The sequence below is a fragment of the Ctenopharyngodon idella genome, chromosome 7 (assembly GCF_019924925.1).
Source record: "Ctenopharyngodon idella isolate HZGC_01 chromosome 7, HZGC01, whole genome shotgun sequence".
NCBI lineage: Eukaryota > Metazoa > Chordata > Actinopteri > Cypriniformes > Xenocyprididae > Ctenopharyngodon > Ctenopharyngodon idella.
Genome location: NC_067226.1, coordinates 26,550,210 through 26,568,516, shown reverse-complemented (window position 1 = coordinate 26,568,516; position 18,307 = coordinate 26,550,210). Strand labels below are relative to the sequence as shown.

At 35.5% G+C, this 18,307-nt stretch overlaps 2 protein-coding genes across 3 annotated transcripts; one reads left to right on the top strand and one right to left on the bottom strand.

Moving 5' to 3' along the window:
• Window positions 1–9,350: 9,350 nt before the first annotated feature.
• nitr7b (novel immune-type receptor 7b) lies at window positions 9,351–11,960 on the top strand. The gene is made up of 6 exons (XM_051901466.1): window positions 9,351–9,400; window positions 10,161–10,517; window positions 10,642–10,683; window positions 10,821–10,958; window positions 11,145–11,197; window positions 11,741–11,960. The coding sequence occupies exons 1-6, from the start codon at window positions 9,358–9,360 to the stop codon at window positions 11,855–11,857; spliced, it is 750 nt and encodes a 249-aa protein (XP_051757426.1). The 5' UTR covers window positions 9,351–9,357; the 3' UTR covers window positions 11,858–11,960.
• Window positions 11,961–14,697: 2,737 nt separating this feature from the next.
• Window positions 14,698–17,312, bottom strand: nitr3a (novel immune-type receptor 3a). Of its 2 annotated transcripts, XM_051901464.1 has the most exons (7): window positions 17,011–17,312; window positions 16,776–16,842; window positions 16,340–16,696; window positions 15,893–16,246; window positions 15,657–15,767; window positions 15,498–15,532; window positions 14,698–14,839 (listed from the first exon to the last, which is right to left on the bottom strand). In XM_051901464.1, the coding sequence occupies exons 2-7, from the start codon at window positions 16,819–16,821 to the stop codon at window positions 14,714–14,716; spliced, it is 1,029 nt and encodes a 342-aa protein (XP_051757424.1). In that variant the 5' UTR covers window positions 16,822–16,842; window positions 17,011–17,312; the 3' UTR covers window positions 14,698–14,713. The 2 variants fall into 2 exon arrangements, with proteins under 2 accessions (XP_051757424.1, XP_051757423.1); XM_051901463.1 differs by having other exon boundaries at window positions 16,776–17,312.
• Window positions 17,313–18,307: the final 995 nt, after the last annotated feature.

Here is an 18,307-nt window from a genome sequence, read left to right as displayed (position 1 = left end):
ATGATCTTTTACATTACACAAGCAATGCAGTGTATGGAGATAAATTGCAACTGTAAAATGAAAGTTATTATGTATAGTACAGAAACCTGAAGATATTTTAGAAATGTTACCTGCCATTTTGTCACCTAGAACAGGGAGACATATAATAGAATGTTTAAACGTCAATAAACGTTTTTTAACATTTACAATTTTTTATTAAACATCCACTGACCTTGGGTAAGTAGTTTGATAGAAAACTGACTTACATATCTTTTAACTTGAGTGTCAGGCGGTGAGAACTCGTCACGCAGTCAGTGTTCTGAAGAGAGAGGCTTTGAGCAGAGCTTTATATAGGACGCCATTTACAGTACAGTGCAGACAGTGTGGCTCAAGGAGAGCAAAGTGCACAGGTGTGGGTTTGCTCTGAATGTTGGTTGAGAAGCATTTTAATGACAACATTTAATCATAACACGTCAAAAATTATTGATGTTCTATTGAAGTTCTAAAAATTAATTTCTTATATTAATGTGGAAATGACCCATATTATTCTAATTCAATCTAAGTGTGAGTATTATACAAATAATTACAAGTACATTGTGCATTTAGGGCAAAATATTAAGCATGTTCTTCTTCTTAATTTAAATCAACATAAGTACAATTCGAAATCGATATGTTTGTAAATTTATTAAACATCTACCCCCAGTTTCACAGACAAGGCTTAAGCTAATCCCAGTGCCAGTGCCATTGTTTTTTTTTTTTTTTTTTCAAAAGGCACGTTTATAAAAGCTACTTAAACGCCCTAATTGAACTAAGGCCTAATCGTGGCTTAATCTAAGCCTTGTCTGTGAAACCGGCTTTATTGTTTTAATGTTTATGTTTAATATTTTATATAATTATGCAAGTTCTGTGTCCAGATTTTTAATCATTGCCACCAAAATAATGTCATTATCTACTATTATGTACAGTAAATTCTTAATCTTTGATAAAAGATTTGAAAATGATATTTAATTACTATTAGGCTATCTTAAACAATTACACAGATTTATGCACCAGCATGACACGTCCAACTTCTTTCTTTCCTTCTTTCTTATATACAATATAATAATAGCTGCAATATTTTTAATTCAAAGTTTGTATGTAAAGCAGTGAAAGAAAGATGTGGGGGTTGCATGTCCTTGTCCTTGGTGCTGAAGGCATAAATCAATAGTAGTTAATTTAGGGTCAAATTAAGGTTAATAAATGATTAAAAAATAATGGTTGAGAAAAAAATAACACATGCTAGCTTCAATGAGCTTTGTTAGATCCATCCATCCATTTTACCAACCGTCATGAATACACCCTCTGGGACATATGTGTATTTTGAAATTCATTTGGTATTATGGAAATATCTTTTATAGCCTACTACAAAAACATTGTGAACAGTTTCTCAGGAAATGTCTGACCACATGAATGTTAGCTCTGACAGATTCTTACTGAGGTTTGTTTTATTTTCACTCTTGCAGGCTGCGCTTTGTGGCCTGAGAACAGTACAAAAGAGGAACTGCATGTAGCATCACATCTTTATGCAAACAACAAGCATCAGAAAACAAAATGGTGGATCGTATTCTCTTATGCCACATGCTCTGGTGTCCAAACTTACAACAGAGGAAATGGGAAAAATAGAATGGATGTAGAATTGCAACGAATTCACTGAATTTAAAACAAAATCCAAGTTATATGTTCTGACAGTTGTTAAAACGTTTTTAATCATAACTGGTGAAGTAGGTTGTAACAGAATGTGGTTTTGGTAATGGAAAAAGTTTTGGTAACGTCTGTGTTTGTGTGGTTTTGACACAGAGAGACAAAAAGAGGTCACTGTTGTGGGTCGGAAAGACTCAAACTCTGATGACCAACTTCATTCAAATGATGCAAACCACATTGATTTCATCTATACATTTTAAGTATAGTGTAGTTAAGGCTTAATGCAAGTCTGCAAGAATGCATTTACAGTACCTGCATATACACATACATGTGTTATAGAAATCATTCCATAATTATCTCAAAGTATTGCCAATGGTATTTTAGCCAAACCACTTAATACAGCTATTATTTAAGTCAACGACTTGTGTGTGTTGGTCCACTGAAGTTGACCTCAGCAGGTCTCAATCTGCTCTGAATCGCTGCTTCTTCTCAATGTATTATTCTTTGTCTCCATCTCTTGGGAATGGCCTTCTTAATCATGTACAGAGAAAGCTTGTTTTATTTTAACTTGGGCTTCATTGTTGGTGGTGTCGTTGACCAAGGTGACCAAGCATGATAGATTTAGGGCCAGATTTACTAACAGCTTATGTCAGCGCAAACCCTCTATTGGTGTTATGAGGAATGAGGACTTACTAAAGACACACAGTGAGAAATTAGCCTTCCTCATGTGTCTCGATGTTGAACCGCCATCTGCTCTGAATGAGCTACAATCAACCAGTTGTCGATGTAGTTAAGAATGCGAATGCCTCGCATATGCGGGGTGTCAGAGCCGCATCTACACATTTCGTGAAAGTGCGAGGTGACAAAGGTTGGCCGAAAGGAAGAACTCGATATTGGTACGCGTCGCCCCGAGAGCGAATCTCCAAGCTTGTCCAAACTTACAACAGAGGAAATGGGAAAAATAGAATGGATGTAGAATTGCAACGAATTCACTGAATTTAAAACAAAATCCAAGTTATATGTTCTGACAGTTGTTAAAACGTTTTTAATCATAACTGGTGAAGTAGGTTGTAACAGAATGTGGTTTTGGTAATGGAAAAAGTTTTGGTAACGTCTGTGTTTGTGTGGTTTTGACACAGAGAGACAAAAAGAGGTCACTGTTGTGGGTCGGAAAGACTCAAACTCTGATGACCAACTTCATTCAAATGATGCAAACCACATTGATTTCATCTATACATTTTAAGTATAGTGTAGTTAAGGCTTAATGCAAGTCTGCAAGAATGCATTTACAGTACCTGCATATACACATACATGTGTTATAGAAATCATTCCATAATTATCTCAAAGTATTGCCAATGGTATTTTAGCCAAACCACTTAATACAGCTATTATTTAAGTCAACGACTTGTGTGTGTTGGTCCACTGAAGTTGACCTCAGCAGGCCTCACTCTGCACTGAATCGCTGCTTCTTCTCAATGTATTATTCTTTGTCTCCATCTCTTGGGAATGGCCTTCTTAATCATGTACAGAGAAAGCTTGTTTTATTTTAACTTGGGCTTCATTGTTGGTGGTGTCGTTGACCAAGGTGACCAAGCATGATAGATTTAGGGCCAGATTTACTAACAGCTTATGTCAGCGCAAACCCTCTATTGGCGTTATGAGGAATGAGGACTTACTAAAGACACACAGTGAGAAATTAGCCTTCCTCATGTGTCTCGATGTTGAACCGCCATCTGCTCTGAATGAGCTACAATCAACCAGTTGTCGATGTAGTTGAGAATGCGAATGCCTCGCATATGCGGGGTGTCAGAGCCGCATCTACACATTTCGTGAAAGTGCGAGGTGACAAAGGCTTGGCCGAAAGGAAGAACTCGATATTGGTACGCGTCGCCCCGAGAGCGAATCTCAGAAACTTCCTGTGTTGTGGGAAGATGGACATGTGGAAGTATGCGTCCTTTAGATCTATCGTGACAAACTAGTCCTCGGACCTGATCTGTGACACGATCTGTCTGATAGTGAGCATCTTGAACTTGAGCTTTGCTACAGAATGATTTAGTTGCCGCAGATCTAAAATTGAACGCTACCCCCCAACCTTTTTTGGGACAATGTAAAACCCTGACTCCCTGCTGGAAGAAGGAGCTCTTTCTAAAGCCTCCTTACGTAGAAGAGTCTCTACTTCTTGTGCCATAACCAGAATCTGCTCGGGGCCCACCACTGTGGGCAGGACCCCGCTGAATCGGGGCGAATGAGACCTGAATTGCACTCAACGCGTGCCCTTACCATAAACATGGATTTTAGAACAAATCATCTTATAATTTACAGTGAAAAGTCGTAAACTGTGTGGATCTTCTTTATATTAGTATTTACCTCAGCTTGTGGAAAAGCTACTTGTGATGAATTGATTCATCATGTGACTTTCTCTTCTCTCTGTGTTATATGGATGTGGTACAATACAGATTTAAATAATTATAGCCTTGCTAACTCAGACAAAACAAACAGCTGATGGATTTATTTTTATTTTTATTTTTGTAAATTACTGTTTTAAATTGTAAAATTTACAGGTGTTTCTGCAAATATGTTGCCACAGATATTTTAAAAGCAACAGGAATCTTTTTTTTTACAGTGCATATAAAAAAGGAAAAATTATACTCCCCACTGATTTTTTTTTTTTTTGACGTTGACAGTATGTGACAAAAAGCATCAGTAGAGGGCAGTATGCAATTGTATTTTCCCTAAATCCTTTTTTTTTTTCTTTGACAAAGCCACAACACTTTTTGAATTAAACTATGATACCAAACTCAGTGTTAAAGGTCATATGTAAATGAAAGACATATTAAACTCACAGACTGTTATAGACAGAAATGATAGAGAACTGAGTTTTATTATACTCTTGATCTGTAACATTTTACAGAAATTCACAAGCTTTTGCAGTTTTCTAATACTGTAGTTTACTGCAGTAAATATTGTATTGTTTGTGATCTCAGACTTTGAAGTGAGTATGCTTCAGATACATTATTGATAGGTTTGTTCTCAACCACACAAGCGTGACTGTGCAACGTGGCTCCAGTCAGAGAGGGAGCAATAAAGCGCATCATTTCCTGTAGAAACTGAGACAGGAAGAAGCTACTCAGTGCAAAGTGAGAACTTCTAAGGTGATGTTCTGCTAATAGGGCTGTGATAGAGAGCGGCCTATTTTCTTGTGGTGTTAGAAGAGGTCAACATGTGAAAGTCTGCAGTAGTGGTCTGTAACAAAATACATTATTTCATATAACATATGATCATTTATATAGTTTCGACACATATCTGTTCATGTGCAGAAACAAAAAACTTTTTACACTGCTGAGTGACATTGCTTTTAAAGTTTAAATCTTCAGTTTCCTCTGCACAGCTTGGATAAAAAATTAAAATCTACAGCGTAAACACTACAAGATAAAATTTGCCTTCCTAAATCACACCTTTTTTCTTATTTCAAAGTGCTTTGTCTAGAGACTATTTCAGGATTTCAGGATTCCTAGGATGTCCATTTATCTCTGGTTGCTGTCTTTATTTACTCTATGAGATACATAGTGCAGATACATTTATCAGTGCAGAGTCTTATTTGTTTAAAAACTAAACACAGAATATACATTACTCAAGAGTAAGGATAATTTCTGTTTCCAACATACATTCAAATATTGATATGATTTGTTTACATTTAATGAAAAAAAACATTAATGTCATTAAATGTAGTCAGCAGTACAGCGGGTAGGGGGTTGTGTTTCTTTAATTAAACAGAAATGTTTGTCTGTTGAAAAGGATGTTTTTGTGGTTTTGATACAGAGAGGGGCTTCAAAACAAGCAAGAGGTCAGTCCTGTGGTTGGAAAATGACACAAACCACAATGTGCGCAAGCAATGCATGTACAAAGGTACATGCTGAAGTGCAAACAAACATCTCATGATCTAATTTTTCTTCATTTATATCTGTAGATTTTTATTAAATGTAACATTATTATTATTTTTTTTTTATTTTAATAATTGAAAAATATATATTTGATTACAAAATCTAAAATAACTGTTTGTAATAAACCTAAAGCAACTTTAAACAGCAACTCTGCTCTAACATACATTTTTTAATTTTATAAAGTGTTTGTTATATCAATCGTATATTTAAAGCAAAGGTCAATGTCAATGCTGGTCCGCTGAAGTTCACTTCAACACTTCTCACTCTGTACTGAGCAGCTTCTCTCTGTCACTCCTCCACAGGAAGTGATGCTGCTAACAATCTCTGTCTTCTGGTTGGAGCCTCGGTCCCTGTCACATCCTATGCATTGTGGTTTGATCTAACACTGATGTTAAAATAAACCCAAATCAGATAACATGTCTGAAGATTGTTTTATGTGCAGGTAAGGTGTTAATTTGCTGTTTGCTACTGTTGAGGGTCGGTATAAAAAACTATTAACTCCTTAAATGTGTGTGACATTGAGTCACAGATGGCACACAAGATAAAAGTATCAGTTTGACATCATGACCACACGCTTTCTGAAAATAAATAAAGTAAAGGGCAAATTTCCCATGTGGTACATAACACTACTAAGATGAATCAAATACTGCATGCACTGGAGACTTTCATGTGCTTTGCAGCAAACAAAGTGCAAAATAACCAAACCTGCTCGCTGAAGATGCAAAATTCATGTGGTTACTTTGTTTCGATGGTCCACTTTAGACATAATGCAATTACATGTCAAATCACTCATTAATTTGCAACTACATGTCAAGTAACTCTCAGAGTATTACTAGACTGTTAGGTTAGGGTTAGTAGAATAAGTTGTAGTTACAAAGTTATAGTCAGTAGAATGTTTGTTGGGAGAGCATCAAAATAAAATGTCAGCAGATATTTTAGCAGACAGTCTACTAATACTCTAATGACAGCTAGTTGACAATTAGTTGCAAAGTTGCTTATAGTTAGTAGAATGTGTGTTATGGGACCATCAATACTAAGTCTTAGCAGATATTAAGCAGACAGTCTACTAATACTCTAATGTAATGTCTGGTAGTTGAGATGTAGTTGCAAAGTTACTTATAGGACTATCAAAATAAAGTGTAACCATTAATGTTTGTATAAGAAGCATTTATCTTGCTTTATAGATGCTGTGGAACATTGTGGTGTCTGAAGTCAATCAGTCAGAAAAACACATGAATAATTCCCATGATTACCATCATGAGGCTCATCGTTGCTGAGAAAGTTATGTAACTAAAAATATGAATGTACAAAGCGTTTTAATAAAAATGTGAATGTAGTATATTTTTACACTGCCATCAGTTTTAATTGGGCTGAATTGTACATCTGCTATGGTGAAAAAAATAAAATAAAATCATACCCATTCTGTCCTCATCAGGACAATCAGTGAAAACCTGGCATTGAGGACAACTAAACCTGGACAACTGTTCTTCCCAGCCAAGTCATCCGTCTTTCTTCTCAGACTCGCTCATCTTTAGTTGGGTCACACAGTCAAGGCCTGCAGAAAAATGAAAAATCAATGAGCAGTTTACTTCTTGGCCTTGTCTTCTCATGCAGTTTTGCATAATAAAAACCAGACCTTATTTGATCTCTTTCCAGCAGCTGATTTAGGCCTTAGTTCATCTAACATTGAGATTAACTGCAAGCTGTATTTAATCATATAACATCCATCAAGGTAAATACACACACATCTTTTATTTGGCCACTTTGATTAAAAATAAAGTATATAATGTGAAAAGTTATCAATATAACGTGTCTCTGTCCATGGTGCTGAAATCCTGTGTGAAGAGGTGTGTTGCAACAGAACACCTCCACCTGTTAAAGTTTTGTATGGGATCCTGATATTTTGCATTAGATTAGATTAATTAATTATGTGGTTGGAGCTGTGAATGATGTGAAAGTCATTTTAATTATAAATAGCATTTGTGATAATGTGAAATTGTTGAAATACATACTAGGCCTTTTATTTAACACAACCAGCCTAAAACAGGAGGTCAAACATCACTTTCAGTTTAGTCAGTCACTATCACACTTTAATTATAAGAGGTTCAATGGAAACTTTCACCCACTGAGGTGCGAGCACTTTCTTTCCATTCTCGATCTTACTAGGTGACTGCGAGTTTTTTTTTGTGGCCTGGGCTCATAGTCCAAAACCACACGTGTATAAAGTATCATGCTGCTGCTTCTACCAACATCAGACAACAGAAGAAGAAAAAATGTTTCATACTATACTCCAACTATTAACAGAACAGCACACAAATATAGGAAAAATGCAAAAAAAATTGTAAGAGGGATATTTTTGTGAATGAATGAGTGAATGTGTTGCAAAACGGTTTACATGTAATTAAGTCATACATCTCAGTACACACACACACACACACACACACACACACACACACACACTAAATAAACATCTTGTATTTCTCCTCATTAAAATAGCTTAGTGTACTGTACACATGCAGGACACACTGAAGCTAAACAACCAATCATAATTTTAGTTTAGACCCAACCACATGTGTCAGTTATTGCTAGGGTATTGGTAAATAATAAAATGTAACAACTATTGCTAAGGTAAAACTAGAGTAAAGCTCATTCAGCATGTGTTGGTCCGCTGAAGTTCACCTCACCAGGGCTCGTTCTACTCTGAACTGCTACTTCCTGTCACTCCCTACAGGAAATGATTCTTTGTTTCCAACCCCTCTGCCATTTTATCTGATGAGAGGCTGCTTATGTTCAAACACGGCCATGTGGTCTGTGGTGTGGCTGGTCTACAATTGCTGTGCTCACATATCTCTTAAAAAAAAAAAAATAAATAAAAAAAAAATAAAATGGATGATTAGCTACATCCAACTTGTTTAATAATGCTCTAAAAACATGTTTCCACAGACTTATTGTGCAAAATTGTGTTATTTAGCTAGTAGCCCACTTATATATTTTACTTACATGTATTTCATTCTTCATTATGGGTTTCTCAATTTATATTGAATAAACACTATATAAAACATAAAAAAAGTCATTTTGCTGTTTATATAACCCTTCAAGCTGGCCAGATCTGACGGCCTCCAACATTTCAAACATGCATTTCAAACAATAATTAATGATACTATGACAGAAATGTCTCCACCTAATGGCTGAGCTTTATTTTAATTGTTTTGAGAATGATATAAGACTTGCACAAGATTTAGCAATGAAATAAAGGCATTGAAATCTGCCATTGAGCTTATGTAGACACTGACACCATACATCATTACTTCAGACCATTAGCCTTCAGTTAGTGATGGTGTCAAATGTGAGATTTTAACTGGCGTATGTATTTTATTTTATTTTATTTATTTATTTATTTATTTTTACATGTACATACAATTAAGGTACAGCAAGGTCGATGGATCTACTTAGATCAGATCTACTTAGTGCTGTGTTGTCCTTTTTTATGTTTCCAAAAAGAAAAAAATCTAGAGATTCTAAAAAAGTAGAGAATTCAAGATCTCTGAGAAGTGAGTTTATTATCATTTTTATTATTTCATAACATTGCAACATGTGTTTTAGACGATACCTCTTTCAAAGTTGTTATATACTGTGTAAATTAGAGTCTGCTTTAATACAGATGGGAGCATGTACTGTGTAAAAGCCACTCCCCCTTCAAATAAATAAAGCTGGATTCGATTCTTCTCAGTTGAGTCGATTTGACTGGAACGTAAACATGAATTTGTCTGCAACACATCCTCTGATGCTCTTTTTAATAGGTAAATATACATTTATGATGTTTGCTATAGAATTTATGACAATGAAACAATGAATGTTTGCCATGAATTTAATAAATAATATATAACAATGTGTACCTACTATATATTATACTGGTTCATGCGTAATATTCTACAGCACAAAAACGTATACTGAATGTTCTACAAAATCTGTTCATAGGATATAATTTGCCAATGCTTTGTCATTTACCTTTCGTTAAATAACTGATTTTAAAAACACATGGCAAAGCTATTTTCAAGAAGTATAGAAACATCACAGTGTTGAGTTTACTCTTCAGGGTTTAGGTTTGCTAGATTCTGAACAATCTTGTCATTAGACATTTACATTCATATATTTCCTTCATAGTTTTAAAGGGAGAGTTCATCCAATTAAAATGAAATTTCTGTCATAATTTACTCACCCACATGTTGTTTCAAACCTGTATGACCGACTTTCTTTTTTGTGGAACTCAAAAGAATATATTTTGAGGAATGTCTTTTTGTTTTGTTTTGTTTTATTTTTAAAGGCCTCCAACAATGACTTTTTGGACACCAAAGGTCTTCATAATATCTTTTTTTTTTTTTTTTGAGTTCTACAGAAGAAAGTCACATACCATTGAAAGTTCTTTAACATTTTTAATTACTTTGTAATTTCAGACATGACACAACACAATGTTTTAGACTAAATGCAAAACACATCTTACATCTGAATCTGAATCAATGTCTTCTACTTTTTTCTTATGACATTATTGATTGTTTTCAGGTATCATCTTTGTAAAACGAACGTCTGTAACTTTGGTGAAAACGGTAAACAGTGGAACTACTGTCTCTTTTCTGTGTCCAAACATCTTGACAGAGCCCAGTTACATAGCCTGGTTCAAACAGATAAATGTATCTCTACCACTTTGCATTGTTACTCAATTTGTGGGTGACAAACCAGGGGACATCATATATTTGAATGGCTTTAAGAAGGATCATATAGAGATGTCAGCGAACAACGCATGTTCCTCCCTGAAGATTGTCAATGTGGACGTCTCTGACTCTGGATTTTATTACTGTGGAAGTTTTTTGACAAACTACATGAAATTTCACAACAAAACACAGTTAGTGGTAGTAAATGGTAATACTTGAGTCTTCATTTGATCTGTTGGTATCATTTATTTATTCCAAAATTATACATATTCAGTATTGTTGCTATTCAGTTACTATTCATAATTTTGTATTAATTTTTTTTATCTTCAAAGAGACTAATCAGTTTAAAAAGGATACTGCAAATGCGGATTGTGGTATGTGTTATCTAGAAACTAAATTTGGCACTCATTCATTGCAACTTTTCTTCATTTCTAGCTTACAATAATCGTCTTGTTCTCTCTGTCTTTCCCCTTCTCTCTCTTTTTTTTAATTATTTGAATGCTTTTAACAGGGGCGACTGAAGAAACATCAAGATGCTGCCACATCTATTATACACTGACACTGATCTTGAGTAGCTTGGTTCTGCTTCCTACTGTTTTTGCGACTGTACTCTTAATCAGGTTGAAGAAAAGTAATAAGCAGAGACAAGGCAAGTAAACAACACAGTAGCACATACCTATTAACAAATATACTAGCAAAAACCTTTAACCATTAGATTAATTGATAATATGTTTCTGTACTTCTGGTATCAATAATGATATTATTAAATCAGCAAGAATGATAAGTGCTGTCCTGGGATAGTAAATAATAATGAGGACTATCTTGTTTTCCATAGATGCTCAGCGCCATGGTAACAATAAAGAGATGAACAAACAGTTGCAGCAAAAGGTATTTCAAATTAAATTATTTCTACTACAGGGGAACCTGGTTGTATCACAGGGTTTTAAAATGAGCTATATCGATGAAATCCCTAGTCAAAGTAGACTTCCAGGTTATATAAATGTTAAATGTTAAGCCGATCTAAGTGTAAAATATGGCTGAGCAGACAGGGAGGGTTGTAACACTATTTTTATATTTACTTTTTCTATACAGACAAACATTACAGAAAATATGTGTATAATCCGACATTTGACACAGCTATGAAAGTGACTAACATGCACGCTTTATGTTTGTTTCAATTATTAGCACATATTTCAATCATATTTTCAGATTGTTTAATTGTTTATTTTAGGTTTTTTTTTGGGATGGAGTTGAGAGAATGGATTGAATGGGAGTTGGTATAAAAATTATTTTGTGTAAATTTGTTTAATTCATGCACAAAAGTTAAATGATATCCATGTTTTTATGGTTAAAAAAGTGTTACAAACCTCCCCAGTTTCCCCTATCTGATTGTGTACATTCATAGCATATTTGTATTTTTTATGTTGCCAGGAACAAGATGAAGACTTGAACTATGCAGCTCTAAGTTTAGACAAAAAGAAGAGTAGAAGACCAGTAAGAGGCATGAGGGAGGAGGAACCAAATGTTATTTATGCTGCCACACGCTGATCCACAGATTATCAGACCGTTTGTCACAAAACAAAAGTGAAACTCAGCCTATGTTTACTACACTTACTGTGTGTGTAGCTAGTTGTGCTGTTAACTGCTGTTGTGAATGATGTTGTGATTTTATGTACAGCACTTTGGTCCAAATATAGTTTTGTAAGTGTTTTATAACTAAAATATGAGTTGAGGGCCGTCGCTATGCCACACCACCCCACCACACACACCAGTGCCCCTGCACCAAACACACACACACACACACACACACACACACACCCACCCACCCACCAGGGCCTTCGTGTCTTTTTGATATGGTTTATTTGTGTAAATCATTTATTATTTTGTCTTTTAGAGTATATGTCAACATCTGTTATGTGAAAAAGCTCATTCATGACAATACTAACTAAAAAAAAACATGCACTTTTTATATATTCTGTAAGGGGTATGTAAACTTATGAGCAGAACTGTCCCTAATATAGTGTGATCAATCAGTAACTGAATGGTGGGTCCAATTTAGTTTGCATAAATAAATAAATAAAAAGGAAGGGGTGTATACTTATCAGGTCATCTTTTGAGTTAAATATACTGAAGATATATAAATACTTTAGTCATTCAGCTCATCATTATTTAGTATTAAAATGAATTAATGACTCTGCAGCCTTTCATATCACATTCAATCCTTTAATCTTCAAAAGACAATTTCATTTTCATTTTACATTTAAAACATTTTTGTAAAAATTCACAATATTCTAAAAGCAAGATGACAGCAACAGATATCTTTAAATTAAAAAGAATAGTCATCAAAATTATTAATATAACAAAACTACTAATACTACTTTGAATAATGATAATAATAATAATAATAATATGTGAATAATGTGTGAGATCTGAATAAACAGTCTCTTCTAGAGCTTATTGGCAATTTGGAAAAAATTAAAGCTACATATTTAAGTCATCTGTGTTTTCAGTCTACAAAGGGGGGAATGGAAATAAATTTTGTTTTCTAGAGCTGAGGGAGACTGTAGACACAGCTCTGGGTAGAAGAGCCGTTCTGATCTCTCCATACATTGATCACTCCTGTTATTATGGGTCCAAATGATTCCTGGTTGAGAATATCCTGATGAATGTCTGAACCAGTAAAGACTGTATTCTCCTGCACAGATCTTACTGAGTCAGTATAGAGTCCCAAACCTCTTTAACTACTGGGATGAATAGTGATAGAAAAATTGATTCATCCCAGTGAGTCGATTCCTTTGAATCAATTCACCATCCATTCTCTTTAAAGGCAGGATAAAGCTACAAGGAATCAAAGTGCATGACACGGCTTCTTTGTCATTAAGCTATTGGGGAAAACGCCACCACAATAATAATAAAATAATAATAGAAGCTGATCTCCTCTGTTTTGTCAAATACCAAGAAAGAAAGCTGCAGTCTTTCATTCTAGTCAGTCATTACAGGAAAGCAATCACAACTAAACTTCAAAAGTTCAGTGGCTCATCCAATAATGAGAGACTTCCATGAATGGGCTTTAAAGTTCACTGGTTCATTAAAAGATTCATTCAAAATCAATGACTCGTTCACAATCGAAACACCACAACAAACTCGCAAGCATCTTTTCTATCATTATAATATCGGTTGGCTGTTCGCCTGCAATTAAAACCTACTAGCCCATATTCTTATTATGTTCATCACTTTTACAAGCACTACTGACCAAATGACACTTCAATCTAACAGAGTTACCCTGTTGAAAAAACACCATGTTCTCCAACCAATAAAAGTAATCGTTAATAACAAAATAAAAAAGAGTTAATGGAAATAGGACAAATGGTGTAAAAAGTCCACACATTGCATTTAAATGAACACGCATTTTGATTGGTAACGACAGTCATACGTCATTTCATGACGACAGACGTAACACGATACTGTCATTATTTTTACGCCCGCTAGAGGGCGCATGACTTTAAAACGTAAATATAGGTCGTAATAAGGTGGTTGAAAAACGACCTACAGGGTCGTTTTTTTTTTTTTTTTTTGGAGGACAGTGCTGGTCCTAAGCTAGAGCTAGTTGCTTTGGACCAGCACTTGACCAGTTTAAACCAGCTAAGGACCAGCATAAACCAGCTAAGGACCAGCTTCCATGCTTCAAAACATACCTAACCAGCATATGCTGGGTTTTTTTTTTTCAACAGGGCAAGCAGGAAGAATAAAGGCATATTTACCATTCTGTCCATTTTCGGGTTTTATCATTGACTTCTTTAATCCACTGTGTCATCGCGTTATCGTGTTCATGGTTCATAATGCTGTATCAGTGCTATTTTCATAAATACATGTGTTTTTTTAAAAAAAAATTTGATTGGCTATGTTTGGCTAACTCTGCTTTATGTTTGGAGCACTTGTCAAGAAATACGATAGACAACCGCACTTGTCCATATATGGAATGTGATTCCATCTGCAACAAGCGATACTGAATTTAGACTACCTGTGTTCGCGCAAGAATGCCGTTTTAGAATTCTTCGCAGTCTTGCGTTCTTGTGTATCAGTAGGTGCAGGAATCATTGGGAAATCAATTGGAGAGCGTTCATGCATGTGGAGAATCAATGACGCAACAGTTTCTCTGCAAAAAGATGGACAAAAAATGTTAGGGTGCACCAGCAGCCAGTGGTGGAGAAAAAATGTTTCGGACAGTATTCTTTAATTGGTGTTATTCCTGTTGATATTTACATGTAAAAATACATTAACAGTGAATATAAATCAAAAAAAAAAAAAAAAAAAAAAAAAATCAGATAATGTCCAGACTGGTAAAACTAACAATAAAACAATGTAACAACAACAATAACTTCTTAGCATTAGTAATTATCTTAACTAGTGCTTTGTGATATGTGAATAAACAGTTTCTTTTTGGCTGGTTTTCACTGCAGATCTTTTTGAGGTGGCAGGCTTTTTAGAAAAACTCAGGGCTACATAATTTAGGGCTTCTGTTTCCTCAACCTGCACAGGAAAAACAAACATGATCAACCTACATCACTGAAAACCATACATTTTATGATTTGCTATAATTGTACTCAACAGAAACAACACAAACAGACATGTTGCTTTGGACAAAAAGTAAATAAATAAATAAATATATTTAATAAATAAAAAAATATATTTAAAAAAATCTGCACTTCAAGTTACCATTTTGATTAAAGTTTTAGCACTCCATATTTATCAGTATACACAGTTACAGTACCATTCAAAAGTCATTAAGATTTTTTTTTAAAGAAATTAATATGCATACTGTTATTCAGCAAGGACAATAAACTGTTCAAAAGGACAGTAAAGACTTTAACATTGTTACGAAAAAAATAATTTTAAATAAACAGTGTTTTTTTTTTTTTTTTTTACTTGAATGATTTCTGAAGTATTGTATGACACTAAAGACTGGAATAATGATGCAAAAAATTTAGCTTTGCATCACAGGAATAAATTACATTTTAAAAATGATCATAAAATGACATTGATCCACATATAATTATTTTCCTGAAGTCAAATTACACATGTCACCACTGTGGCAACTTGTACAGGCACAGAGGCCAAGTTTAATGTGTTATAAAACATTTGATCTTTTCATTCTCTATAACTTACAGGGCAAATAAAAACTCATTACCTGATTCCTTTGATTTCTGGTTTGTTTTGAAGCATCTTTGGATAAAAATAAAATATACTTTGTTATTACACTGATCAGAATTTAAAAAATAGCAATTTAGTGATGAATATTTGTACTTTAGTATTTAATTTTTCTATGAGATTATTTTAATATATTTACCTTTTTTGAGCTTCTTTTGTATCAGTCTCACCAGAATTATGTTCACAATTATGGATATTACGCTTATTGTGAACAGGGTTAAAACTACTGGATTCCAAAAGGTCGAAGATGCTGAAATGGTAACATAGATTTAGGAGTTCAAGTACCAACATAAAACAAAGAAATTTTAATAATTGTTGGCTGGAAAATAGTGTGGTACTATATGTTGCATATATCAAAATCAAATATTGCTGTACCTTCAATAGTCAACTTAGTTCCATTTCCAAAGTGTATCTTCCCACATGTGGCCACAGCACAGTAATAAATCCCAGCATCAGATGGTTTGAGTTCAGTCTGAGGGAGACTGTAGACACAGCTCTGGGTAGAAGAGCTGTTCTCTGATCTCTCCATACATTGATCACTCCTGTTATCATAGGTGTAAATGATTCCTGGATGAGAATATCCTGATGAATGTCTGAACCAGTAGACGCTGTATTCTCCGGCACAGATCTCACCGATGACCGAACACTGCAGAGTCACTGAGTCTCCTGGATGAAGTCTGTGAAACACAGGCTGCTGGAGAACACTGGTGCTTCTCATTCTGTCCCTTTCTGAAAGAAATTCAACATTCTGTAAATACATTAAAACAATACACAATTATGTGCAACCAGATTGTGGATTGTGGAACACAAATATGAACTCACCTTTAGGCAGCAGAATCGTCCCTTCTCCAAATCTAATAATGTTCAAGAACCTCACAGCACAATAGTAGTTTGCAAAATCATATTCCTCCAAGTGAATGATGCTCAAATTAAAAGAGCCACTTCCAATTCTGATAAAGTATCGATTTGTCTTGTCAAAGCCATTTTGATATGTAACGCTTCCTGAAACATGTTCTGAATATGCTATGAGAATTGGTTTCTTGCTGATAGATTGTTTATACCATGAAATAGAATTGATAAAGTCATCTGAGTGAGAGCAGGGTATAATCACACTGCTTCTAAGTTCAGCAACTAGCAAAGGAATTTGGTGAATAAAATCCTCTCTTTCACATGTCCCATCTATAAAACAAACAAGCGATATGGTAACAAACACAAATGTGAAACAAAATGCTCAATTAAAATACATTTTTAAACATACTTGCAATTGTGAGGAGAAAGAGGGTAAACAAAACCCTGAACTTCATTCTGTAGCACCTGTACTTAATCTAAAAGAGAAATAAACAAGGAAAAGTTTGAACATGAAACTGTTTAGAAGATCAGATCACTAACTATTGTATCATGCTGACCCCACTAAGTAGCGTAAGTAGATAAAAGATCTACAATTGCAATTATTAATTTGCTAAAGTTCTTAAAAGTTTAAAGAGATTACTTACAACCTTATAAGATGTTAATTTGATATTATAGTCTTCTAATAATGATTGAGGCTCACGTATGTATCACGTAAATATTGTATGTATTTAAGAGAACTAAAGTACCCTGGTCAAGCTGAAAGTGTCACTTTGGTTGTATGCCTCATTTCATACTGCTTCCTCTTTTATGCATAGCAGTGTTCAAAGATCAAAGACTGACACTTTGATGTTTAACTGGTTGTTTAAGAGAAAGGGGCAGAACCAAATTTGTTGGTGACAAACAATCTATTAATAACAACAAAAATAATTTCCTTTACAACATAATGTTTCTGACACATATAAACATTGAATGAAAGTGAATATATAATGAATATATAAAAAAAGTGTCCTCTTAATGAATCCATATATTAAAGTTAATTAAAGGCACACTATGTAACTGTTACAGTTTGGCTGTGTAGCAAGGAACAAGGACGACGGAGAATACGTAGTTTTGTATTTAATGACAAAACAGGCAGGAATACAAGACGCACATTAACATGAACGAGAACGGACAAGGAGTGGAGGAAAACACAGGGTATATATACACACACGTGACAAACAAAGGGAACTTAACAAGGTAATTAACTAGACTCAGGTGAAAGCAATGACTAATAAAACAGAATGGGGAAAACTAGGTCAAACTAACGGAACATTACAGTGAACATGTAACATATCGCCCCCCTACCGGGAAGTCCAACTGGGGGGGCGGCTCTGAAGGAGGGCGAGGAGAGGAGGGGCGGCAAAATGAAAAAGAGTCCAAAGAAATAGTCCATGGGGGAGTGGAGGATGGGAGGAGCCAAGGGGAAACCTGGAGCAGAAGGAGCCAGATGTTGGTCCAGAGACCAACCATGACGAGGCCCCAGGGTGGAGTCGCAGGTGGGAGGAGCCGTGGTGGTGTCAACGTGGTGGTAGACACCACCCTGGTGACGACCAATGGAGACGTGGCTAGTGATGGAGACCCTGATGTAGCCGATGAGCCGAAGAGCCCACGCGCAGCCGATGGTACAGGAGACCGAGGTGCAGCCATGGCGACGAGCATCCGAGGTGGAACCAGACGTCCAGAGGACAGAGGTTGAACCGGTGGGACCGAGGATGTAGGCGGAGCTGGAGGGAAGGAGGAGCCAGACGGCACCGTAGGTGCAGGCAGGTGGACGACTGACCAAGGAAAGACGAGGGAGCCCGGAGAAACCGTATGGCCGATGGTGTCCGGTGGAGCCGAGGGAGGAGGAGCTACGGTGGAACCGAAGTGTCGGCTGTCCGAGGTGGAGCAGGGGGCACAGAG